The following is a 22,251-nucleotide window of genomic DNA, read 5'->3' as shown; positions in this document are numbered from 1 at the left end:
GAGCTGTTTGGTGGGCCGCCAGCACCCGCATGGGACCACCTCAGCTCTTCCCAGTTTATGTGCTTTCTTGGGAAAACCCTGTTCATTTCTGTTTGGGGCATAGACCCATAGGCATTCATGTTTAGGAGGAAAGAACATATTGACTGCTCTGTATTTTGGTTTGTCCTCCTGTGTCCAGCCCCGTGTGTGATCCTGAGGGCTGCTATCGAGCCTGACATTTGCAAGGTCCAGAGTATCCCTGGGATTCTGCAGGCCGGAAGTGTCCTTGTTGTCCTCTCCATGTTCAGCGTGTGACTGCCTCTGTTGAGCTTCATCAGCCACGCGTCCTTTCTGACATTTCTGAAATTAATGTCTTTTCTACCATCCTTTTTGTTTTTGTGAGTTTATTGTACACCCCTCCCCTCCACCCCATTATCATTTTAATGGGGTTTTAGAAGGTAGAGGTTGGAGACATTTGTGTTCAGAAGACAAAATGAGAGAAGAGATGACATTGCTTTTCCTAATTATTTTTTGGTCCACCGTATTTCCAGAGAGTAGATATAAAATACTAAGCTTTTTGTGATCACTTTTCAATATGAACAGAAGGTAGTTTATTTAACTTTTTTGCTCCCTGGAAGAAGTTGAATATAGCATTGTTATTTTAGGTTATAGACGAAGAAGGTGAGGCAGTGAGAATTTTGATGTTCACCTCCAGCAGACCAGGGATTGCTTGCTGGGTATAGGGGCCGGTCAGAGTATTGATTGGGAAAGACAGAAAGGAACTTTTCTTTCCTTTTTTGTTTTGCCACAAGAGAGTTTTGATTATATTACTTGGTAATATCAGAAATGTGGCAGTCTTTTTATGTCAGGTGTTTTACTCTAGAGAGCTACGTTAATGATGCTGACCCACCTCTCCAGTAGTATGAAACTTCTTTCTTGGAAGGGGCTTTGAAATTTAGGAAAGAAAGATGCAGGCATCACTTGCTTAGAGTAGTTACCCTGTAGATGTGAGCCTAAAGAGATTTTTTTTTAAGTGATAGCCCTGTCCATATTTAAAGATAGTTTCATCGAAATGAACGTGACTTCCACTTTTAATACTTAAATTTGGGGAGTCCATTTCTGTAAGGCTCAAGGAAATTCAGTTTTTTTTTTCTTTTAAAGATTTTATTTATTTATTTGACAAAGAGAGATCACAAGTAGGCAGAGAAGCAGGCAGAGAGAGAGAGGAGGAGGCAGGCTCCCTGCTGAGCAGAGAGCCTCATGCAGGGCTCGATCCCAGGACCCTGAGATCATGACCTGAGCCGAAGGCAGAGGCTTAACCCACTGAGCCACCCAGACGCCCTGGAAATTCAGTTTTTGAGATCAGTTACTATAAGCATCAAAAATCAACTTCCAAAAATAATGTCCACTGATAGCAGAGATAGTGACATAGTACAAATTTATAATCTGGTTTTCTGTTGGCGTTGATGTTTTTTCTTCTTTTTTTAACTGAGAAAAATGCTGAAAATGGTTTTTTGCCGACTTCTTTTGTTTTCAAAGTTGAAAAAGGATTTCATACTTTACTGAATGGTGGGAAAGACCATTACACAGTTTGTGGCAAGACTTATAACCAGTTAGAATCTGAGTCATTTGCTTTATTTTTGAGAAGAATCAGGACTTGCTCTTCTGAAGCTTTATTTTTAGGTATGTTTTTGATTTGTAAAATCAAAGGTTTAAATGTCCTTCAGACAGGATAAAAGAGAATGGTAAAGATGATTATATCCCAGAACAATTGAACGATGATATATGAACCACACATTATAATTTTATTTCTGATTTCTTTTATTTTTATCTTTTCAAAGTTATAGATAGTATGAAAAACCTCAAAGCATTTTTTCACTGATTTCTTTTATTTTTGTCTTTTCAGAGTTATAGATAGTAGTATGAAAAACTTCAAAGCATTTTTTCGCTGGCTTTATGTGGGTAAGTTGGTCGAATGAAGGATTCTTGTTACCTTAACCCTTCTTTAAAAACTGTGGGTGTATCAATTTAGAATATTTCAGTTATTCTGGTAAAATTTCGAGTAACTGTAGGAGTAGAGCTCTTTTACCCTTCACGGGAGTTAGTGTTTTCAACATACAGCCCGCCTTCCTCCCTCCATACCACCGGCCCCAACTTTCCCAGATGTCACTTGGAGCACCAGTTGTCCCTGTCACTCACTGCTGAAGGGTAACCTTTTTTTTGTTGTTGTTTAAATTTTTTTTGACCTAGTAACTTCTTAGGTTAAAATAACATTTTTCCATCTCTGCTATGTAGGTGTTAGGTTTTTTAAAACAAGACGGTGAAAAAGCGAAGATCTGGCCTCTGCTCTTGAGTAGCTTATTTTCTGTTCTGTTTCTTGATCTTCTGTTTCTAGAGGTATGCCATCCATTAGGGTAGCCAGTAGCCACCTGTGGCTCTTTAAATTAGTTGAAATTACAGGGCTTCTTAGTGGCTCTGTCCACTAAGCAGCTGCCCTTCAGCTCAGGTCATGATACCAGGATCCTGGGATTGAGCCCCCGCATCTGGCTTCCTGTTCAGTGGGAAGCCTGCTTCTCCCTCTCCATCATTCTCTCTCTCTCTTTCAAGCAATAAAGGAATAAAATCTTTAAAATAAATAAATTAGTTGAAATTATGTAAGTTACGTGTTCAGTTTTTTAGTGACGTTATGCACATTTGAAGTCCTCCGTAGTCACACACTGTCAGTGCCTGCCACATTGAACAGCACCAAACAAGAAGTTTCTAGCATCCTTTCCATCAGACACTAGTGTCCTAGCTAAGTTGAATGCAGACCACTCATTGCCTTTTTTTGTTCTATATAGCATCTTTTCATTTGTAGGTAGTTAACCAGGATTAACTGACTTCATAGTCCATGTTCTCATGCTTACTCTGCAGCATGTGCATATTTTATGTAGGTCCATTTGAACTATTTTTGTGATCCCCCCCTTAATATCATTGAAATAATCCAGCATACATTGCCTTCCAACACAGGCAAAAATTTGATTATAAATGAGATTTATTCCTCATTTGTTAAAATTCTAAAGAGTAAATAAAATAGAAGTTAAATTATCTGTAATGTGCTCACATCTTTTAACAAATGTCCAGATCTTCAATTCTGGTATCTTACAAACAGACTTTATATTTGTCAGCCTAATGTAATTGCTTGTGGTAAAAAAAGAATGGGATCCACAGATGTTGGCATTTAAAATTCTTTTTTTTTTTTCTCCTCAAAACCGTACCAGTGCTAGCCAGAATGGGGAGCCAGAGTGTTCATCAGGCCAGCCTGTTTAATATCGGAAATGCTGATTAGAATAAATTACAATATTAAAACTCAATGAGATCTTCGAAATAATTTTCTTTTACAGAAGAGGTTTGGTTTTACTTGTAATTACTGGAGTAGTTGAGGCAGTTTATATTCTGCTGCATGTCCTAACTCTAATGAGAAGCCTGATTAGGAGAGAAATGAATTACTACTCAATCCTTATCATTAGAGCAGGGCAGCAGAAAGCACGCTCGATGGGAGAACCCGAGACCTCATTATAATCCTGGCTCTGTCACTTGTTAGTGGTGTCGCCTGGGTTTGCTCCTTTGGAAAATGTAGCCCCCATGAAGGCAGGAACAACTTTTGTACTGCTGTATCCCCAGCACCCATAGTATGCTCAGTGAGTACTTTTTGGATGGATAAATGAATGAATGAGTGCACTAGATCATGGCTTGTTTTTCAGATAATTTTAGAAGTTTGAACTAATGAAGAACGGTTTCTAAAGTAATCCATGTTTGCAGAATCACATCCAGCATGCTTATTCCTGACCGAATGCAATTACGAGGGATATTCAAACAGTGCAAAAACACATGCAGCATTCCCCTTGACTTAGGTGGACATAATATAAAAATACAACCATCAGAGAGGACAAAAAGAATTGGCTGCAGATATTAGAGAGTCTGTAAATACACGTATATTTAAGTGTATGTATGTACACAAAAGTCTTAGTGCAAATATCTTTGTGTAGCAAAAGACTCAAGGAAGAGTAACATGTTTGTTTGGTATTCTAAAGCTTTTGAAGGACCAAATTGTTTGCAGATTTTAAGAGAAGAAATGCCATATGTTAGGAGAGGAATGAATCTGGTCTGTGCACGTCATTGAGTTGACGTAGAAAATAAAAAATAATAGTTTAGGATTGTTAGACCAGCCTTTTTGAACCTGAAAATACAAGTCAAATTTACAGTCTTCACACTTTAGTTTTTAAAAGGAAAATAAGTTTTCCTTGGTGAAAAGATTTCTTTGGTTGAATATTGAAGATTTAGTCCAATGAAACACATTTAGTCTTTGAAATGTATCTATATTAAAGTTAGGTTTGTACCTTTCCTTTAAAGATAGTTTTTTGATTTCTGTTTCCAGCAATGTTGAGAATGACAGAAGACCATGTGCTTCCAGAGCTGAATAAGGTAGTATGTGGTAGTACGTTTTCCATTGTGTTAACTGCTGCTCTGACTGAGCTCAGCTTGGCTGCTTGGCTCAGTATTCATACACCACTGTAGACCCTAAATGCAGCTTCGTAATTGAGGTTTTTTTTTTTTCCTTTAAGAAATTTTATTTTTTCATCTCACAAAATACCTTTACTATGGTTATCTAATTTTATAATTTCCATGTTTATATAAGATTTTGTAATCTGTATTATGTAGGGTGCTTGTATTCTTTACCTTCCTTAAGTTTTGAATGCATTTTTATTTCCTTGGAAATCTGGTACTTTAAATATTAGTCCCAATGCTGATGTCTGGTAAACAGTAGTTTCCCTCATTACAAGGATTGTGACAGTGGCATTGGAATTTCCTTTAAGTAAGAACTTTCAGACTAGGGCAGCATTCCCTCCTGATTTCTGTGGTCACTCATCCTCACCCCTGCCCAAACTCTGATTCAGATAGATGAGGTAATCTTGGGCCTGTGAAAATGGAGAGCATTAGAATTAGCTCCAGTGGACTGGATGAATAAGGGATCGCCATTCTGAGACTTTTACAAGAAGCAGATCTTTTGTGCTGTGGATGACTGGCCTCACAAACCAGGGAGGTTCACATTAGCTGTTTCGCTGAAACCACTCTTTTGTTTGGGGAAGTAAAATGTGTCTGTTAATGGGGGAGACCTCTGGGTGTATTCCCCAGGTATAATTCTGTGAGGACTGAAGAACTGGGGTGGGGTGAATGCAGGGTCACTGCAAGAAGCAGAGACCAACTGCTAAGCAAGCATCACTGTTGAGTTGTAGGTCCTCACTCAAGTCAAGGTGACTTCTCTGGACGTAGTCTCTTCTTCCAGAGCAGGGACCCTGTACACAGTCTTATTAGCACAAGGCCTAAAATAATAAACAACTTCAGGCCATAAGGAATTCTGTAGCTCTTGGATTAGGTGTAGCTCTTGGATTAGCTGATTGGAAAAAGGGGTTTAAAATGTTTAATTACATGCTTGTCAAAGCTTCAAGATTTCATATTTTCACAGTTGCATAATCTTTTGGATTTCTATTGATGTTTCTTTGAAGGAACTTTGCCTCTTTGTATCATGGCTTTTAGTAGACAGTAAAAAAAAAAGTCACATTTATTATTACATAATATAAGATCTTTTGGGAAGCTTTCTTTTTCCTTGATTTGTTTTTCCTTTTGTTCCTTTTTGATTTTGATAGATGACTCAGAAAGATATCACATTTGTTGCTGAATTTCTTACTGAACATTTCAATGAGGTACGAAAGTGTTATTTCTATAATGCTGGGATTTTTGTGTTTTTTTTTTGAAAGAGTTAAACAGTTGCCATAAACCTGGGTAATGGTGAGAAGTAATCACATTTAATCCAGTTTAATTGACATTTTTAGCAGCTGTGCTTTTTAAACTATTGAACTAATTAATGGCAATACTTATTTTAGAGCCTTTATAAATCCAACTTTTGTTTGGATGTGTGTCATACAATCCCTAGAAGAAAAAGATAACTGCCACTAACGGCTCTCTTAAAAAATAAACGTTTTCATTAAGCTTAAGAATTTTTTTTCTTTCTCTTCTGTGAGCTAAGAGCTAAACTATGCTTATTCTTTCTAGGCTCCAGACCTTTATAATCGAAAAGGAAAATACTTCAATGTTGAAAAAGTTGGTCAGGTATGGGCATTTGATTGAATGTGGATATTACTTTTTTTTTAGAAATTATTAAAACTAATGCTAAAACTTTAGCAGTGTTAGTCTTTATTATCCAAAGTTTCTGGAAAATAATACAGTGCTAGCTTACACAGCAGCCCTTTTCTTTTAGTAAAGTGATGAAAAAGGAGCAGTTTTTAAACTTTTGGTCTCAGAACTTGTTTATATTCTTAATAACTATTGAAGACTCTGTAGAGTTTTGCTAATATAGGTTATATTTCTCAATGGGAGATGTTAGTAGGCATTAGAAATATAACAGAATACAAAATTAAAAGTAACAGCAATTCCACTTAACTGTTACATGTTACAGAAATATTTATAATAAAAATGACTATATTTTTTTAAACAGTTTAGTGAAGAGTGACATTGTTTTGTAGTTTTGCAAATCTCTGCTGTCTGCCTTAATAGAAGACAGCTTCTCATAGCTGCTGCTTCGTCTCCCATGTTGGGTTTTTATGTTTAATGTATGTAAAGAAAATCTGGCCTCACATAGGTTTTAGAAAGGGAGAAGTATTGTAATGGCTGTTTCCGATAATTGTGGATGTTTTTTGATATTATACCGAGTCTTGATAAGAGATAGTATCTTAAGGTTAGCTTTAATATGGAATCTAAAATTGCATCAGTGAACTTTTCATACTCTGATATATTAAAATCCATTCATCTGTCTTATGCTTTGAATGGATCTTTTACCTGTGTATGATTTTGTAGTATTATGTATTGGTCATTTGGAAAATACTGGCTCACTGAGTTATGCAGATCTTCTGAATGCTGACATCTTTCCCTATGCAGTATCCAAAAGTCAGATTTAAGAATATCTGCAACCGTATCATCAGAAAATCTTCAAGTACCATGGCTGTCAAGTACACAGTGGTAGATACAGATCTTCCAAAATTTTAATTTTTGCTTGAATGTTTAAATTTTATCATTGGCAGCAAATACTGTCAGTTGTTTTGCTTAAAGTGACAGGCTTGCTTTATTTTCAAGAAAATATCTACCAAATACCCACGTACGAATAATCATTGCTTATCTGCCAGTCATTCTTTCAAATAAAAATAGAATTCCATTAACAGCAACAAAGTGCCTGGCTTACCCCACAACTACAGCAATTTCTTAAATGTTTTTCCTCATGGTCACCATTGTACTTTGGTATTGGCCAAAGTGCTTTATGTTTACTTCTCAACTTTGTCACAGAGAACAGTAAAAAGATTTGTACTCCAGGGTTGAGGTTTAATATTAATTATTTATTAATTAATTATTAATTAATTATTTTAATAGCTTCATTAAATAAGTGAAACTGTCAGTATGTAACAAAAGGAATACAGTGCCCACTAGTATGGCTTCAGACCACCCGGCGTCAGTTTTCCCCACCTGTGCTTTTGACCCTTAGTGCAGATGTCAACAGAGTTGAAAGGGCAAATAATATTTCAACATTATAAAAATCGTATAATGAAATCTAGAAATACTTAATAAATAAATAAATAAATAAATAAATAAATAAATAAATAAATAAAAATAGTATTGACTGCATGGATCCTTGAAGCATCTTTAGGGCTCCACGGGGTCTGTTGACCACACTTTGAGGACTACTATCCTAGAGTAGATTGACAAGTTGATACTTTTAAAATTAATGTATAACATAGGTGCAGATGCACGATCTCTCTCTCTCTCTCTCTCTCTCTCTCTCACATACACAGACACACACACAAGATTAAAATGTCCTTCATGAAAATGGAACACAAAATTTAAACTCTGTGTGTGGTCTCTGCATCCATAGCATTCTGATCTTCCAGAAGTTTGCAGCTTGCCAAGTGGCTCGGCATTTAGTGAATTTTGGTCACTTCACTTGGAATAATAGCCGTGCAATTTCAGAGCACTTGTCAGTAAAACAATCACTTTTAAAATAGAATAATGCTAACAATAAGTCTTTGAAGCCTCCTCCTTTGTTTATGACATTAAAAATTTTGATTTGGTATTAATTCTAGTACTTGAAAGATGAAGATGATGATCTTGTGTCACCACCTAACACAGAAGGAAACCAGTGGTATGATTTTCTTCAAAATAGCAACCACCTTAAAGGTATTTAATGAACTTTGTGGATTTGGGCCATGTTTATACTTGCTTTCCTAGTTTATTAACTAGGAGTGTTGCTGGACAATTACTGAATATTTATTTCAGGTCTTTAGATCAGTTGTGCCTATTGTTTTTGATTAGAGAAACAGCAAAATAAATAGTATATGACTTTACCGTGATAGAAAACAGTCTGAAATTAACTGTGATAGGGTAAGATTGTTTATTCTCAGATACTCTTGTCTGTTTTTTACCCTATGAAAAAAATAGGATATTAGGAAGAAAATTCCACAGCCTGCTAGTGAGAGAAGTCTTTTGCTGATTCCCATTTGTGAACTCCTGAAAGCATAGTGATGCTTAACTATTCTCCTGAGATTGTAGGGTTTTTTTTGTGTACTTGTGCTTTTCATTCTCTAGGATCTTGAAATGTTGGTATAGTAAAATGATGCAACATTATTCGGGATGCAACACAAAATAGCAACCACTAAATATATCAGAACTTCAGTATTTTAGATGCAGATATTTTGGAAGCAGTATTTCTTTGCTTGCCTCACAGAGTAATTTGATCATAGCCTGTCATTTCTTAGGTCATTAGGGTAAGAGCCCCCAGCATGTAGTTCTTTCCTTTATGCCCCCAGGAACCTAGGCACCTGTTATCCCCATTTCTTAATAACAAAGCTGAAGATCAGAGAAGGCCCAAATCACACAAGCTGGTATGTGATGAAGCTAAGTGTCTGCTGACCTCAAAGCCCGAGTTTTTAACTTGACTCAGTGGTGACCTCTGCCACTCTTCTCTGGTTTCTGTTTATCTGAATGAATGAGGATGGATGGGAGAAGGAGAGAATTCTCTGAAGCCCAAAACTTGGCTTGTTGCCCTTTTATTTTAACCTTAGAAGTTTAAATTCTTTTTCAGAACAGCACATTTTGTATTTCTCGAGATCTATTGATTCAGTTAGTTATTGAAAGGAGGGAGAATAAAGGTACAGCTGACTCAGCTCATTGCTGTTTAATCAGGATGCATCCCCAGCCTGAGGAGGGCTCATGGCAGTGTGCCAGGAGTGGTGGCACCAGTGCCCTGTCTGAGAGTGGGCTAATACTGGTCCTGGGAACTTGGGTGGGCTAAAAATGGGCCCTACCCTCTTTTTCCTCACATCTATGGCTGAACAAGAAGGCCTAATCTTAGCTAGGAGCAGGACGTTTAACCAAGATAACACCTCGTATTATTAACTTCATCTCAAGGTTTTGCTAGTATATGAATTGGGACAAGCTCATTAATTATCGTTTCTTAGTCTAGTGTGAAGAAATACTCTCATTATGGAACTGTTTCTGGTTTTTTTCTTTTTTTGTAAGCTTTATTTATTAGAAAGAGAGTATGTGGTGGGGAGGGATGGAGCAAGAGGAAGAGAGAATCTCAGACAGACTCAGGGCTGACCATGAAGCCCAACAGAGCTCAGTCCCATGACCCTGAGCTCAAGACCTGAGCCAAAACCAAGACTTGGATGCCCAATAGACTGTCACCCAGACGCCACATCGTTATGGAACTGTTAAGAAAACTTTTGTGAAACTTCTTTCTAGCACTTTGCAAAAATCATGTGCTCAATATTTGCTACATGTACTTTCTCAGGGTACATGAGGGAGTGCTGGGGCTGTAGGATGGGTGAAAGTCGCTGCTCTGAGCTTTGGGGGTTGGAATCTGCTCTGCGACTTCTTGTGATGTGGCTGAGGGCAGACTGTCTAGCCTCTCTGTGCCCGTTTTCTCATCAGTAAAATGAGGGCAGTAGTGGTGCCTCCCTCAAAACACCATTGTGAGGATTCTGTAAATGCAGGTGGAGCGCTGGGTGCCCAGTTCATGGCTCCTGAGCAGTAGGGATGCTATCACATGAGCTGTGGGTACTCAGAACACTTCTGACACTAAAATGAGAGGGTTTTCCTCCTGAGACCAATTCTGAAACCAACTGTGTGTCCTGTGATTCATTTCTGATGCTGACTACCCAGACTCCACAGCTTCCATGGCTCAGTCCCACAAGACCGCCTCTGTGGCTTCAGTCCCGAGGATTAGGTCCCCAGGCGGCCTACATTTCTGTCCCCACCCTCCCTCCCTCCCCCTTTCAGGTTGACTATTTGCTGAAATGGCCCATAAACCTCAAACACTTCACTTAGGTTTACTGCTTTATTATAAAGACACAAGTCAGAACAGCCAAGTGGAAGAGCTGCAGAGTCAGGGTGTGGGGGGAAGGGCTCAGAGCCCCTGCGCCTGCTCTGGGTGTGTCACCCAGCACCCAGAAGCCCTCTGTTCAGGGGTTCTTTATGGGGTTTTCATTATGCGGGTGGGATTGATTAAGTGATCGATGACTGGTGATTGGACTCAAGTCCAGCTCTTCTCCCCACCCTGGTAGTTGGGGGATGAGGGCTAGAAAGTCCAGGCTTCTATCAGGGCTTAGTCTCTCTGGTGACCAGTCCTCATTCTGAAACTGTCTAGGGATCTTCCCACAGTCGCATTGTTACACCAAAAGATGTTCCTATCACCCTTATCACTCGGGAAATTCTGAGGGTTTTAGATGCTCTATGCCAGGAACCAGGGACAAAGATCTGATACCTTTCTCTGCTCCCCAGCATCTCTCACCTGTGGGAAGCTTAAAATGTTAACCTGATTAAAACTCACTTTGTCCAGCATAGCTGGGACATGAGATGCTGGGAGTGAGGGAAGCCTACAGAGCTCAGGAGAAGAGAGTGGGCCTGGGAGTCTGAGGGTTGGATTCAGAGGTGTGAATTCGTTATCATTTTCACCCCAGGCAGATTGCCCAAACCTCCTGGGCCTCATTTTTTAAATCTGTAATTTGAAGGGTGTGATGCTTACTTTGTCCAGCTGTTATAAGCAATAGAAGTAACAGGATGGAATCTCACATAGTCGCTACCCCTGAGTGCTTAATTATGTATTACTCACTACTGGTAAAGTAGCCTTTTGCAAAGTAAAGTGCTTATTTACACCGCACTAGTTTCTTGTGTCTTGTTTCTGTTTTCAGTATTATACTTTTCGAAAACAATACTGGACTACTGTTGTCAGCCCGTTGTGGCAAAGAGTAGAGAATGAACTCTATTTTATTGTGTCTTGTGGTTCCCAGATCACCCCTTCCTTCCTATACCCAGCAGAAGCAAACTGTCAGATTTGGGTAGGGGAAAATAGAATAAAGAGTATGGAGCTGCTAGGCCTTGGCCTGCAGTGGGTGCGGCAGGTTTTAGTGGGCCGGCAGCAGGGGATGGTGAAGAAAAGGCAGGAGGCCACAGTCATTCGTGGTGAGGTTGTGTGAGGGGCTAATGAAGCAGCCAGGGAGATTGCCACTGTCAGGTAAGCTGTGCGGGCTGCCTCTGACATATTATTTTCTCCTAATCATTTGGTTTACTCTAACTTTGTGATTTTGTTTTTGTTTCTCTTCTTGTTTGAAACCAGAAAGTCCTTTGCTGTTTCCTTATTATCCTCGAAAATCATTGCATTTTGTGAAAAGGCGGATGGAGAACATTATTGATCTGTGCTTGCAAAAACCAGCAGTAAGTTTGAAAAAGCAATGCATGCCTTTGTGGAGGAGTGAGAATATCTGCAGCATGGGGTTCACTTATGTAAACGGTCATGGTTACTAAGGTGAGCCGTATGAATTGCTGCTTGTTCACCCTTTGGCTGACAAGAATGGCAGGTTCATTGGGTTCACCCTAACATTTCCTCTACCTGTTAGTTTCTTAAATATACTAAGAAGTAAACAGATTAACAAGGTTATTAGGAGTGTTGGTATCCCTATTATTTTATTTGTTCCTAGAACAAACTTCTTATAAACAGTCTCGGCTAGAGAGCTATCATATGTCTAGCTTACTGCTGCAGGAGGGAAGTAAGATGCTGTGAGAGAAGGGGATGATGGGCTGGGTGTTCCTAGTCTTCTATGCATACTTCTTTCTAGTGTATTTTTCAGAATTTCTTCTGAATTTCAGAATTTCAGAAATTCTTCAGAATTTCTTTTCCTTGCTGTTAGAACTGTCATTTAAGTTTCTTGTGTGAAAGCTTGCTGATCTAGATGGTTTTTTACTAGACTTGAATAGTGAAGATCAGGTACTTTCTGTAGAGTACTTGTGTGTATGTAAATGCTTTGATTGTACTTTTAAAAATCTATTTTATTTAGGATGTCATTGGAAAATCGATGAATCAAGCAATCTGTATTCCATTATACAGGGATGCTAGAAGGTAATTCTATTTACTTTTTGGGTGGTAAAATTTAGTGGCCAATTTAATTTTTTCTTACCTTTTTTTCTTTTGTTTTAGTCAGGACTGTACACGCAGATTATTCAAATTTCCTTTTCTGTAAGTGTGTGTTTCTTCTTGTCTCATACGAGCAATACATTTTTGTTCTCTGATGCGATAGCTAAATACTGTGTTTTGACATTAAATTTTTTTCCTTAGGTGGAATAATAAAACCTCAAATCTACATTATCTTCTTTTTACTATTTTAGAAGATTCACTTTATAAAATGTGCATTTTAAGGAGACATACTGATATTTCCCAGTAAGTATTAATCTAAAGTTGAGATAGAGAGTGAGATTTTATTATTTTTAGTAATAAATGTACCGCTTCCCTCCCTTATATTTTGGGATTCAGTTAGCTACCTTATGAGTTTAGGCTTGCTGGTGCACTGTTCTTAGTCTTACATTTCACATTATTAAGATGATAATGCCAAATCACAAGCTTCATGATCCCTTTTGATTCTAGATTATTAATTTTGTACAGGTGTAGTTGTGACTTGTAGGATTTCTTTAGCATTAAGAAAAATACAACAGCAGAACACTCAGGATTATATCTCACGAACTTGAAGCATTCGGAACTGTGGCTTGGGTTCCTTATGGAAAGGAGTTTAGCCTCAGGTTAGGTATGCCTTTCATTAAACAAGAGGCCTGCCTGTAGAGACTTCTTTTGAGAATCTGAAGTAGAAGTTCTAAAAAATAAATCATGTACAGAATACCATTAATATCGTAGATGGTTTTAATCTGAATTTGAAGGAAATGTTTTGAGACCTGAGATGGGCCGAAGAGAAATAATTTGGTTGTTCCCAATTGTCCTTAATTTTATAAGGTATCAGTGACTAAGATTTTAAACAAGTTGCAATTTTGATGTAGGTTTGTCTATCTAGGGGTTTAAATTAATTGTCGGTTTTGCAGAGTGAGCATAATGGTATTTTGGGCCTGGGACTTGGCTGTTTAGGTAAATATACTAACACTGACAATCATGTTCTTTCAAGCATTTAGATTATTGGCTATCCAAGTTGTTCCACAGTCTTTTCCCCCCCCCTTCTTTCTTCAAGATCTGTAAGTAATGGACTAATTGCTATTAAATTTGGGAGCTTCACATATGCCACAACTGAAAAAGTGAGACGAAGGTAAATCTTGAATCTTGTTTGAATGAGATTATATACATATACAAATGATATGTGCATATGCTTAATTATAGAAATATGGTCAGACTCAGGTACAGTGATTATGTTACACTTAGGAGGCCTTTGTAACTTGCAGCAGAGTGCACAGGATTGCTTACATAGCTTATACTTCGATTGACTTAACAAGAATAGAACCTTAACTTCCCTTCAGGAACTTACATAACTGTGGTTTCCTTTGATAATACTTCTGAGCTCCCCGTCTGTTCAGAAAGCAAGATGGCTTCAGGGGGCATGTGACTGAAGTTGTCGTTACAACCAGCAGTAACATGTAGTGGCCTCATTGTCACTGCTCTGGGATGTTCTTAGAATATAAAAGGGTAACAGTAGCAAAGTCATCCCTGAGGCTGTGGAATGGACACTCCTCACAGGCCAAACCTTTCCTCACTCTCTTTTCCTTACATAAAAGGAGTTTTTTTATGATAATGTCTTTAAAGTTGTTGTGAATTTTCCTCTGTCAATCTTGTTTTTACTTCTCAGTCTAGTTAGCCCTGTTTGTTTAGCCAGTATATCTACAAGGTGCCATTCCTGGAATTTCCACAGCCTTAAGGCCTGACTATTGGTATCCGGAGTTTTCTGAAACTGTGAACCAATCTCACCCTCCCAGATTTTTCTTTTTTCATGGTGACCTGTTTTTTAGGGCCTACTTCTGTTTGTGAATAATCACTGCAATTGGTAACTGATTTTAATGCAAACTGATGATGTATTTTCAGTGTATGAGTATAGAATGTCACTTGGTTTTTGTTGTATTAAATTTTTGCATGGTACCATAATACTTTCTCAGTTGTCCCAGTCATCTATGATGTAACAGAACGTCATTCACTTCTAGCGCCTACAGCTGCTTAGATGCACAGTTCTATGATGATGAGACTGTAACAGTAGTTCTGAAAGACACCGTGGGACGTGAAGGGAGAGATAGGCTTCTGGTCCAGTTGCCATTATCTTCAGTGTATAATAGCGAGGATGCCTCAGAGTATCAGTTCACGGGGGCTTACTCTACAAGGTAACTAACTCATCAGTAAGAAACTCTTGCTGACGAAATAGTTCTATGCTTTTGAATATGTATTGTACATTGTGGTTCCTTAGGTATGCTAGGCAGTGCTTACGAGGGATAGTAGGAAAATCAGCTGGACAGAAGTACTATTTTTTTTTTTTTTTAAAATACTGGCTTCAACAGCTCTCCTGCCCTTGTGCTTTGCTAATAAAGCAAGAGTATTTGGTGAAATAAGGTGGGGAATTATTTGGAGTAGCGAATGGGACTTATGTACTGTTTTCAAGGGTAGCTTGAGCCTCAGTGAATAACAGAATTAGTTATTTTAGATTTGCTTCTATTGGTTTCCTCCCAGTATCAGGACTTCAGTAGTCAGTGGAGTGTACACAGCCAATTCTAGAGATGGCTTTAGTTTTCTTAGATTTAAGTGAGTAGGTCCCTTCTCTAATTAAAAAATTTGTCTGTTTGCTTTCCTTGAGCAGGAATCAGAAACCTTAGTAAGATGCCATTCTAGCTATTTGGAATTGCAGTATTTTCCTAGGATATAGGAAAATGCCTTTTATACAGTGGCTGATAGAATTATTTTGGAACTGGGAATGTTGGTAGAAATCAAACCCATGGTAGATCCTTATATTACCTCCTTGTAAACCAGAGAGAAGATCGCCTTTTCATTTTGGGGTTGGATTTTCCCTTCTCCAGGCTAGATGAACAGTGCAGTGCTATTCCCACACGTACCATGCATTTTGAAAAGCATTGGCGATTACTGGAAAGTATGAAAGCACAGTATGTTGCTGGGAATGGTTTTCGCAAAGTGTCCTGTGTGGTAAGTATTTACAGGTTGTTTACTGACAGAGTAATGGGAGGAAGTGACTTTGGATCTATAAGGTCCTTTCAGAAAGTGTAAGCATTTCATGGTGTATTGCTTTTATTGATTAGGAACATGAACATGTGGCCATAGCTATGTAGCTTTCTCGTTTTTGAGAAAGTTGACTGAGTAATACAGTATTAGATGTTAATTAAATAAATAATTAATTAATTTTTAAAGTGGTCTTGACACCCAGCCTGGGGCTCAACCTCATGACCCTGGGATCAAGTATCTCATGCATTTGTGACTGAGCCACCAGGCACCCCTTGATTTCAATTATTAGGAAAATTGTCACTATTGTATATAGAGATCCTTTTATAGCAAATGAGGCTAAGTTTAGTGATTTTGTTGTAAATCAATGGGAAATAACTCATACAAAACCATTTTTCAAAATTTTGATTTCTTATATATTATTTATTAGTTCAGTCATGAATTTAAAGATTCTTTATTTGACCTTTTCTTCTCCAGTTAAGCTCAAATCTCCGTCATGTAAGAGTATTTGAAATGGACATAGATGATGAATGGGAGCTTGATGAATCTTCGGATGAAGAGGAGGAAGCTAGTAATAAGCCCGTGAAGATAAAGGAAGAAGTGTTGTCAGAGTCAGAGGTTGAGAACCAGCAGTCCAGTGCTGCCGCATCCGCTCCAGAGATAGTCATCAAAGTGGAAAAACTTGACCCTGAGCTGGACTAGCTTGCCCTGATTTTGTATGTCCTCATTATGTCAGGAAGGATATGGGAGATGGGTGAAGATGTTTTGGATCACTTTTAATTTTCTTTGTATAACAAAGAAATAAACCATACATTTTATTTTTCCTTATTCTGCTTCAGCTTCTCTTAGTAGTAGAATCACTATGATAGACTTTCTTTTTGGTGAGATTTCTTTTTAATACTGTGTGCAGAACTCATGTTTAAAGAAAACATAAATTGAGTGTGAAGAAAATTTCAGTCTTTTCTGTTAAAAGATAGGTATCAGGAATCATTCCTATATTAAGAAGAAATTACATTTAAGTAGTCATTCATCCCTAGAATTTTTTATGCCTTTAGTATTTTAAAAACATAGATACTTATTCCTTTTCCATCTTCCCCCTTCTATTTGATTCTCGGTCTCCAGAATGCTTTCAAAATTATATTTTCAAAATTATACTGCTTTACTGTAATGCTAAATAAGCCAAAAGATGGGTACTGTCTTTATCATCTAAACAGCAAAAACACTGCTTGACACCTACGTAACTACCTTCTCATTTTGTTACTGGATTTGAGCTCTGAATACTTTGAATTGGCAGCGTTTAGATGTGTCTTTTTCCTCTGTTTGGAATTGGCCAAGGACACATGGTGGCTTTGTGTGCAACGTCTTATAAACACAAGAAATGTGGATCAACTAAGCCTAATGTAGCATTAGTGCAAATGAGCTCCTATTGATTTCCTGGAGCTCATTCCTAAAGTTGAGTAGTGTTCTCATGAGACGTTCAAAGAGTTTCTGTTTTATATATGAATTCTAGTATCAGTTCATCGATGAATGAAAGCATTACTTTTTAAAGCTTTTAGTATCTTCAGGCAGGAAAATGCACTATAACCACATGAGTGGCTAACTGCCAGATTCTGTGTAATTTGTCTGTTTCTTTCATAATACCCATTGCACTTGGAATTTAGGTACGTCATGCTTTGGATACTCCAGGTACCTCAGTTGGTCTGATCTGTGTTGGTTTCGAAGGGGAAACTGAAGAGAAGCCACTATTGTGTGCATGAGTTTGGCGATGAGAACTATGATCTTCAGGAGCCGGGCTATGTCCGTGTGTGGCCTGGCACATAGCAGGCCTCCAACTTGCTTAATATATGGTTTACATCAGTACTTTGTGGTGGTTGGTCAGTTTCATGGCATAGTGCAGATGTCTTGAATGAGCTTTTGTGAGCAAGAAAGGTAATCTCTCAGGTGCTACTATAGCTTGTTAGAATGAATTACAATTTTCCAATGAGCCATCAGTGCATTAGATGGTAATCTGTCCCATGTGACTTCAGCATGAAATTTATAAAGATTTTTTGGTTTGTACATGCTTGCTTTCTGCAGTTCCAGGCTAGGGATGAATTGAAACCAATTGCCTTCATCTCAAACCAGGCATCAGTACTAGTTCTACTGATGTACTAACTATCCCTTATCATCAAGTTAAATAATTGTGAATCATTCCTAATTTTAGGAGGAGTGCTTTTCCATTAATGATTTTAATGATTATCATAAATAATAGGAACTGGCTTTGTGTTACACCAAAGCAGAAAATTTGAGCTGATACCTGAATTCCTTCTTAAAGTTTTAATAATTGTAGTGCAGATAATGTTTTATTATATTTTTAGATAGAGGCTATGATTTCCACACCATTAGAAACTTTACTTTTAATATTTAGAAAGAATTTGAGCATTATAGACTATCATTTCTAGTTTATTTAGCAGATGCTGAATTTGAGTTTTGAATTGAGTTAATGACAAGAAAAATGGGACATGTGGGGTCCTGATCCCTGACCTTCAGGGGTCAGTGGGGATAAATTGATTACCTATCTCACTGTCTGAGGACTAAATGGGTGTCATAGAGCATTGTGTTTGGCCCATAGGAGGCCCCTGATAAAGATCAGCATTTACTAAAATTCTGTGCTGCTCTTTTCCAGGATAAAATGTATTGATATTCTAGGAATTCAAATAGAGCCCCCCATTTTGGGGGGGGGATGCCTGACTTAATGGGACTATGATAATAGTCTTGCTAATTCTCTGGCTTTGTAGGTTTTTTTTTTTTTTTTTCCATTTTCTTCTTGACTTTTTTCCAAAAAAAAATTTTTACACTTAGCAAAATGCTAAAACATTTTCTCTTCTTTATTCAGAGCATTTGAATATAAATGTGAAGAAAACTATTCATTATAGAATAACCTTGGGTTTATGACCCCATAACTAGGAAATGTCTCTTAGATATAGGTACAGATACAGATCTCTGAGTTAATCTAAATACTTGTAATTCTTGAGGAAATCCAGCAAGCAGACGTGCTAAATACTTCTAGAGAATGCTATAATTGAAATCATGGGTTGCATGAATTCTCCAGGGCAAATCAGTTTCTTTGGCATCTCTTGCATTTGTGACAGTTATTGTAGACTGATTGCATTTATTAGAATATGCGTCTGACCAACATATCATTTTTAGTTCTCACTGAGTAGAGGGAGATGGTACTTAGAATTATACCAAGTCAAGGTCACAAAAACCTTAACAGTATGAGAATAAGGATTATTTTAGAGCAGGCAATAGTATGTGAACTCTTAGGAATATTCAGTTTAGAAATTCTCACTTATTAAAGGGTTGGTTTTAAGTAAATGATTTATTAATATATAGATAATGTTTTTCACTTTCTGGGGTCACTGGAGCAGGGTCTTACATGAAGCACACACCTATCACATCAAAATTTCCTGGGCCCGTGATTAACAATGCAAATTTATAGGCGCCACCCAAGACCATTCAGAATGTGGCGGTAGGGCCCTGACCTGCATTTTTAACCAACTCATCTGATCTTATGCCCACTAAAGTTGAGAACCTTTGTAGTCTACAGAAGCTACTTTTTAATAATTAGATGTTTATCATTTTTTAATTAGAAGCTGCTCCCTTAGATGCATTGGAAACATATTTTTTTTCCCTACGAATGACCCTGATGTGATTAATTTTACATGCAACATGCTCACAGTTCTGTAAATTTGTTTAAACGATGGTGAGCCTAATTATCCCGAGTCTGTGTACTGCAGCATGTAGAACCCAATCCCGGAAGGCCACATTTCAACCCTAAGCTCACGTTCCACAGAATGGTAGATGCCAAGTGGGTCTGTGTGCTGAGATGCCAGGCAGGCCGGCTAATAGGTGATTATGACTCATAAATGACACCCTCGCTCTGGGGTGTGTACTCAGACTGAACACACAGTACCCCAGATGCTAAGTGGACTGTGTGGTCACTGCCATCCAGATGACCAGTCCACCCTGCAGACGTGACTGCCTGACATGTGGCACCAGCTGCATAGATGCTTGCAATGTTAAAGCAGGGAGACAAGCTTGTAATTCATGCCTCCTCCCTTCCAACTGCCAGGGTTCCCATATCCCCCCAACCAGGCTGGAAAACTTTAGGAACTATTTCTATTCAGTTCTGTATTCCTAATTCTTGTTCCAGAATGACAATTATAATTTTAAGTTGTATTTTTTTTCCCCACTTTTCAGATAGTAGAGTGAGAAGCAGATTTCCTGCTGAGCAGGGAGCCTGATGAGGGACTCCACCTTGGGACCCTAAGATCATGACCTGAGCTGAAGGCAGACGCTTAACCGACTGAGCCATCCAGGCGCCCTTGTAGAACTGGGTATTTAGGAGCCCAACCAGATACTATGAACTGGCACCTGTGACTGTCGGCATGTCAAATGATGCTGTGAAGTGTTCTCATGATGTTAACATGTTTTCCTGTTTTCCCTTCTACCACTTACTTTGCACCACTGTGCCCTGCCTGTCTACTGCAGGAAGAGGTATGAAGGATGAAATTTAATATATATGGTACGGTTTGCTGTCTTAGGCTGTACAGTCAAGATCTCTGAGTCGCAGAGTGGACATGGAAGGGGCAAAGACCATGGCTGTGGGGTCCTATGGGGTGTAGAGCCCATTCTCTCCGTGCTAGGAAAGGAGCCATTGGAGAAGGCTTAGGAAAAGTGGTCCGTAGAAGCTGGAGGAGACCCAGGTGGCGCCTTTAATTGTGACCCAGTCAGGGGAGCCTTCATTCCTGTCAAATGCTGCCAAGAAGTGGAGGAAGGGAGTGATGAGGATTGGCTAGTATGTCTGAACACTTGAGTCAATGGTGGTTGCATCTGGAATAAATTACAGTCTTGTGAGCATGTTCCCCAAGGCTCGGCAGCCCCTGCAGTCTTCCCTGGCATCATCTCGGGGCTCATCTTAGTTTTCTTTATCCTTCTTGGAGGAACCAGATTCTTTCTGCCCCAGAGATTTGGGATGTGCCGTTTGCCAGGAATGCCCTTCCCTTACTCCTGACTCATTCTCAGAAAACCCACTGAGATTTCAAGAGTCCCTCCTCCCCTTCCCCATCAGGCCAGATGTCAGTTTGTACTTACATCCTAATCAGGTGCTTATTTTATTGCCTAAATTAGATTATAAACCCTGTGACAGAGATCATGCCCATTTTGTTTACCTCTCTATACCCAGTGCCTATCAGAGTACCTAGCACATAGTAGGTGCTCAAGAAATAAGTCCTAACACACAGCAAAGTGGACACTGGTTTGAGATATGAAAGATAAGTTATCTTGAAATTTTAACAACAGTACAGTGCTTTGAATTTGTTCACAAACAGGTTGGACCTCCAAATTTGCAAACTGATTGACAGATTACCTTCATCTCCTTAAAAACCGCCATGGATGGTCCAGGCTGCGCCCACTGAAAGTGACCATTACCGATCTTCCAGGACCCTGACCTCCAACCAACTACTGGTGACCTTACACCCATATTTCCAAATCAGGATCCCTAGTTTTCAGCCTCCACATAATTTTTAAAGTCTCTGTTTTTGTAAGCTTAAGAAACGATGTATTTAAAAGATGACCTATAGTTAAAAAAAAAAAAAATCAGTCATGACAACAACAGACATGGTTTCTCAGGGTGGCGGAGGCGGTGGCAGCAGCTGGGTGCGAGTGGATGTGGAGCAGGGGTGAGGTGAGAAGCAGAGGCCACCCAGAGGGCAATGCACAAAGAGTCTTGCTGCAAGAGTAGGAGGGGTCACGTATGGCATCAGGAAGCTTCAAAAAAGACCGATGACACGGAGGCATAGCTAGACATCCACAGCAGTGACGTGCTGAAGGGTGAGAGACTGGCCATGTCTGAAGAGAAGGGGAAGTGTGAGAGCGAAATCCTTAAGAAGCCCAAACATTTGAGACCCAGCGACCAGGGGAGATCTCAGCGCTGGGAGGGAGCACGATGTCCCTTGCATCCTAATGGGGGCTGCGTGGGAACACGGGTGGGCAGTCCATACAATATCCCCAGGGAACTTAGGTGTCAAGGTCTCAGCCTAGAGCCCCGAGCCGTGGCTTCCCCCCGCTTGTTGGGGAGGTGGGAATGTCAAGAGCAGCCAGGAGACCTGTGGTGTCCATTTCAAGGGAGTCCAGTTCATGGGATCTTCTTCTCCACTGGGCCGTTGAGTTTCATCCGGGTTGGGGTTTTGTCAACCCATTAGGACCAGACAGAGAGGGTGAGGGGGTTGGGAAGGTAGTCACACCATGACAGGGGCAGTGGGTTAGAGGGTGGGGAATTGTGGGATTCTGGAATCAGCATTGGGAGGACAAGGAGAGATGGTAGCCAGAGAGGGCCATTTTCAGTGACTGTTCCAGAACTGATGGAGCCCATGTGTTTCCTGCAGGGCAACTGCAGGGCTGGGGGCTTCCTCCGGGAATGAGGGACTCACTGGAGCCAGGTGGGTCAAGAACGGAGGGGCTGGGGTTTCAGGATGGCTATGACAGTCCTGGAGCGGTGACAGCCGCGATGGTGGGGAAAGTAGGAAGACATGGACCAGAGGTCGCCTGTGAGTGGCGAGGACAGGACTGAGCACCACAGCAGAGACGGGAAGATGTCTGTGCTTCCAGAGGCCTGGAGGGAGTCAGTGACTCATTTACTTGGTAAGTGATGAGGCTGGGAT

At 39.4% G+C, this 22,251-nt stretch overlaps 1 protein-coding gene across 1 annotated transcript in view; it reads left to right on the top strand.

The window, feature by feature from the left end:
* ANAPC4 (anaphase promoting complex subunit 4) overlaps positions 1-16,375 on the top strand; it is a 36,787-nt gene extending 20,412 nt beyond the window's left edge. The window contains exons 17-29 of the mRNA XM_082729117.1: positions 1,886-1,941; positions 4,397-4,443; positions 5,667-5,723; positions 6,073-6,129; positions 8,148-8,241; positions 11,681-11,778; positions 12,399-12,460; positions 12,539-12,577; positions 12,677-12,778; positions 13,572-13,646; positions 14,530-14,703; positions 15,391-15,514; positions 16,025-16,375. Of these exons, the coding sequence (XP_082585243.1) occupies positions 1,886-1,941; positions 4,397-4,443; positions 5,667-5,723; positions 6,073-6,129; positions 8,148-8,241; positions 11,681-11,778; positions 12,399-12,460; positions 12,539-12,577; positions 12,677-12,778; positions 13,572-13,646; positions 14,530-14,703; positions 15,391-15,514; positions 16,025-16,249 (1,210 nt within the window). The 3' untranslated portion in view covers positions 16,250-16,375. The remainder of the gene's footprint in view (positions 1-1,885; positions 1,942-4,396; positions 4,444-5,666; positions 5,724-6,072; positions 6,130-8,147; positions 8,242-11,680; positions 11,779-12,398; positions 12,461-12,538; positions 12,578-12,676; positions 12,779-13,571; positions 13,647-14,529; positions 14,704-15,390; positions 15,515-16,024) is intronic.
* The last annotated feature ends 5,876 nt before the right edge of the window (positions 16,376-22,251 follow it).

Source organism: Mustela nivalis (assembly GCF_964662115.1).
Source record: "Mustela nivalis genome assembly, chromosome: 4".
NCBI classification, from domain to species: Eukaryota; Metazoa; Chordata; class Mammalia; order Carnivora; family Mustelidae; genus Mustela; species Mustela nivalis.
This window is presented reverse-complemented; position numbering and strand designations above follow the sequence as displayed.